The sequence below is a fragment of the Myotis brandtii genome, unplaced genomic scaffold (assembly GCF_000412655.1).
Source record: "Myotis brandtii unplaced genomic scaffold, ASM41265v1 scaffold959, whole genome shotgun sequence".
NCBI lineage: Eukaryota > Metazoa > Chordata > Mammalia > Chiroptera > Vespertilionidae > Myotis > Myotis brandtii.
In genome coordinates, this window is record NW_005371966.1 from 898,893 (window position 1) to 899,964 (window position 1,072).

Sequence of the window (1,072 nt, forward strand, 5' to 3'; positions counted from 1 at the left end):
GCCATCAGTTACAGAAGAGGAAAGCTTCCCACGTGAGTTCTCTGCCTGGGTGTCTCCCTATCTGGCTCGACCAGGAGTGCCCTGATGGCAGGGGCCAGGTCACAGCCACCTCTGTGCTCTCTTCAGGGGTGAAATGAGACCCCAAGAAGAGGGGAGCCTGGGAGAGAGCGGGACATTCCACCTGGATAGTCCCAAAGTCCCAGGAAGTGAGCATTTCCTTGGTCTACAGAGAGCTTCTATGTCCCCGGGCTGGGGCGGGGGCCTGGAAATGCAGCATTCTGTGGATTTCTATATCCCTGTGCATTCTGAAGGGAGCAAGGGAACACACCCCAGTGACCCTTTTCCATGGGGAAGTGGGGACAACTGGTTCTGTAGGTTCATAGAAGCCCTGTCCCTAGCCTGGATCTCTGGAGTGTGTGTGTGTGTGTGTGTGTGTGTGTGTGTGTGTGTGTGTGTTTGAGGCAGCTGTTGTCTAAGGGCCTTTTCAGCCCAGCATTCTGGGACATTATGTGTAATTGTGGCTAAAGCAGGAGGCTGCTTTTGTTTTTTTTTCTGCTTTCTCAGGCCTCCTTCTGCCTTCCCTGCTTCTCTCTCTCTCCCTCTCCCCCCATTCCTGCCTTTGCAGAGCAGGATTTGTCCTGTGTCGCTGGCCTCCTTGCCCTGTGGCTAAACAGCTGCAGTAGGCGGCATTACTAGCTCAGGAAGGCCGGGAGCCAGGCCAGGTCAGCCACTTTCTACCCATTTTCCAGACTCAGAAACTGAGGCTCCCAAGGGGGAAGGACTTGCCCATGGTCACACTCAGGGGAGGGTATTTCACCTCCACTTTAGACAAAAAAAAAGCGGAGCTCGCTCAAGATCAAATGAATTGTGACTCCCCTCTGAAGGTGGGGTCCTGCCTCCCAGGGTAGGGATCTCCCCCGCCCCAGGCTGGTGCCCACCGCGCCCCTGCTCGCACCTACCCTGTAGGTAGTAGGCCAGGTAGCCTTCTTCCCGCAGCTTCTGGAGCAGGGTGCCCAGCACCGACTCGGGCTCCCACTCCTCAGCCTCGGCCTCGGCCTCAGCCTCGGCCTCG

General features: G+C 57.0%; 1 protein-coding gene across 1 annotated transcript in view; it reads right to left on the reverse strand.

The window, feature by feature from the left end:
- DUSP9 (dual specificity phosphatase 9) overlaps positions 1-1,072 on the reverse strand; it is a 49,175-nt gene that overhangs the window by 2,271 nt on the left and 45,832 nt on the right. Inside the window, exon 3 of the mRNA XM_005886170.1 lies at positions 960-1,068. Coding sequence (XP_005886232.1) covers positions 960-1,068 — 109 coding nt within the window. The remainder of the gene's footprint in view (positions 1-959; positions 1,069-1,072) is intronic.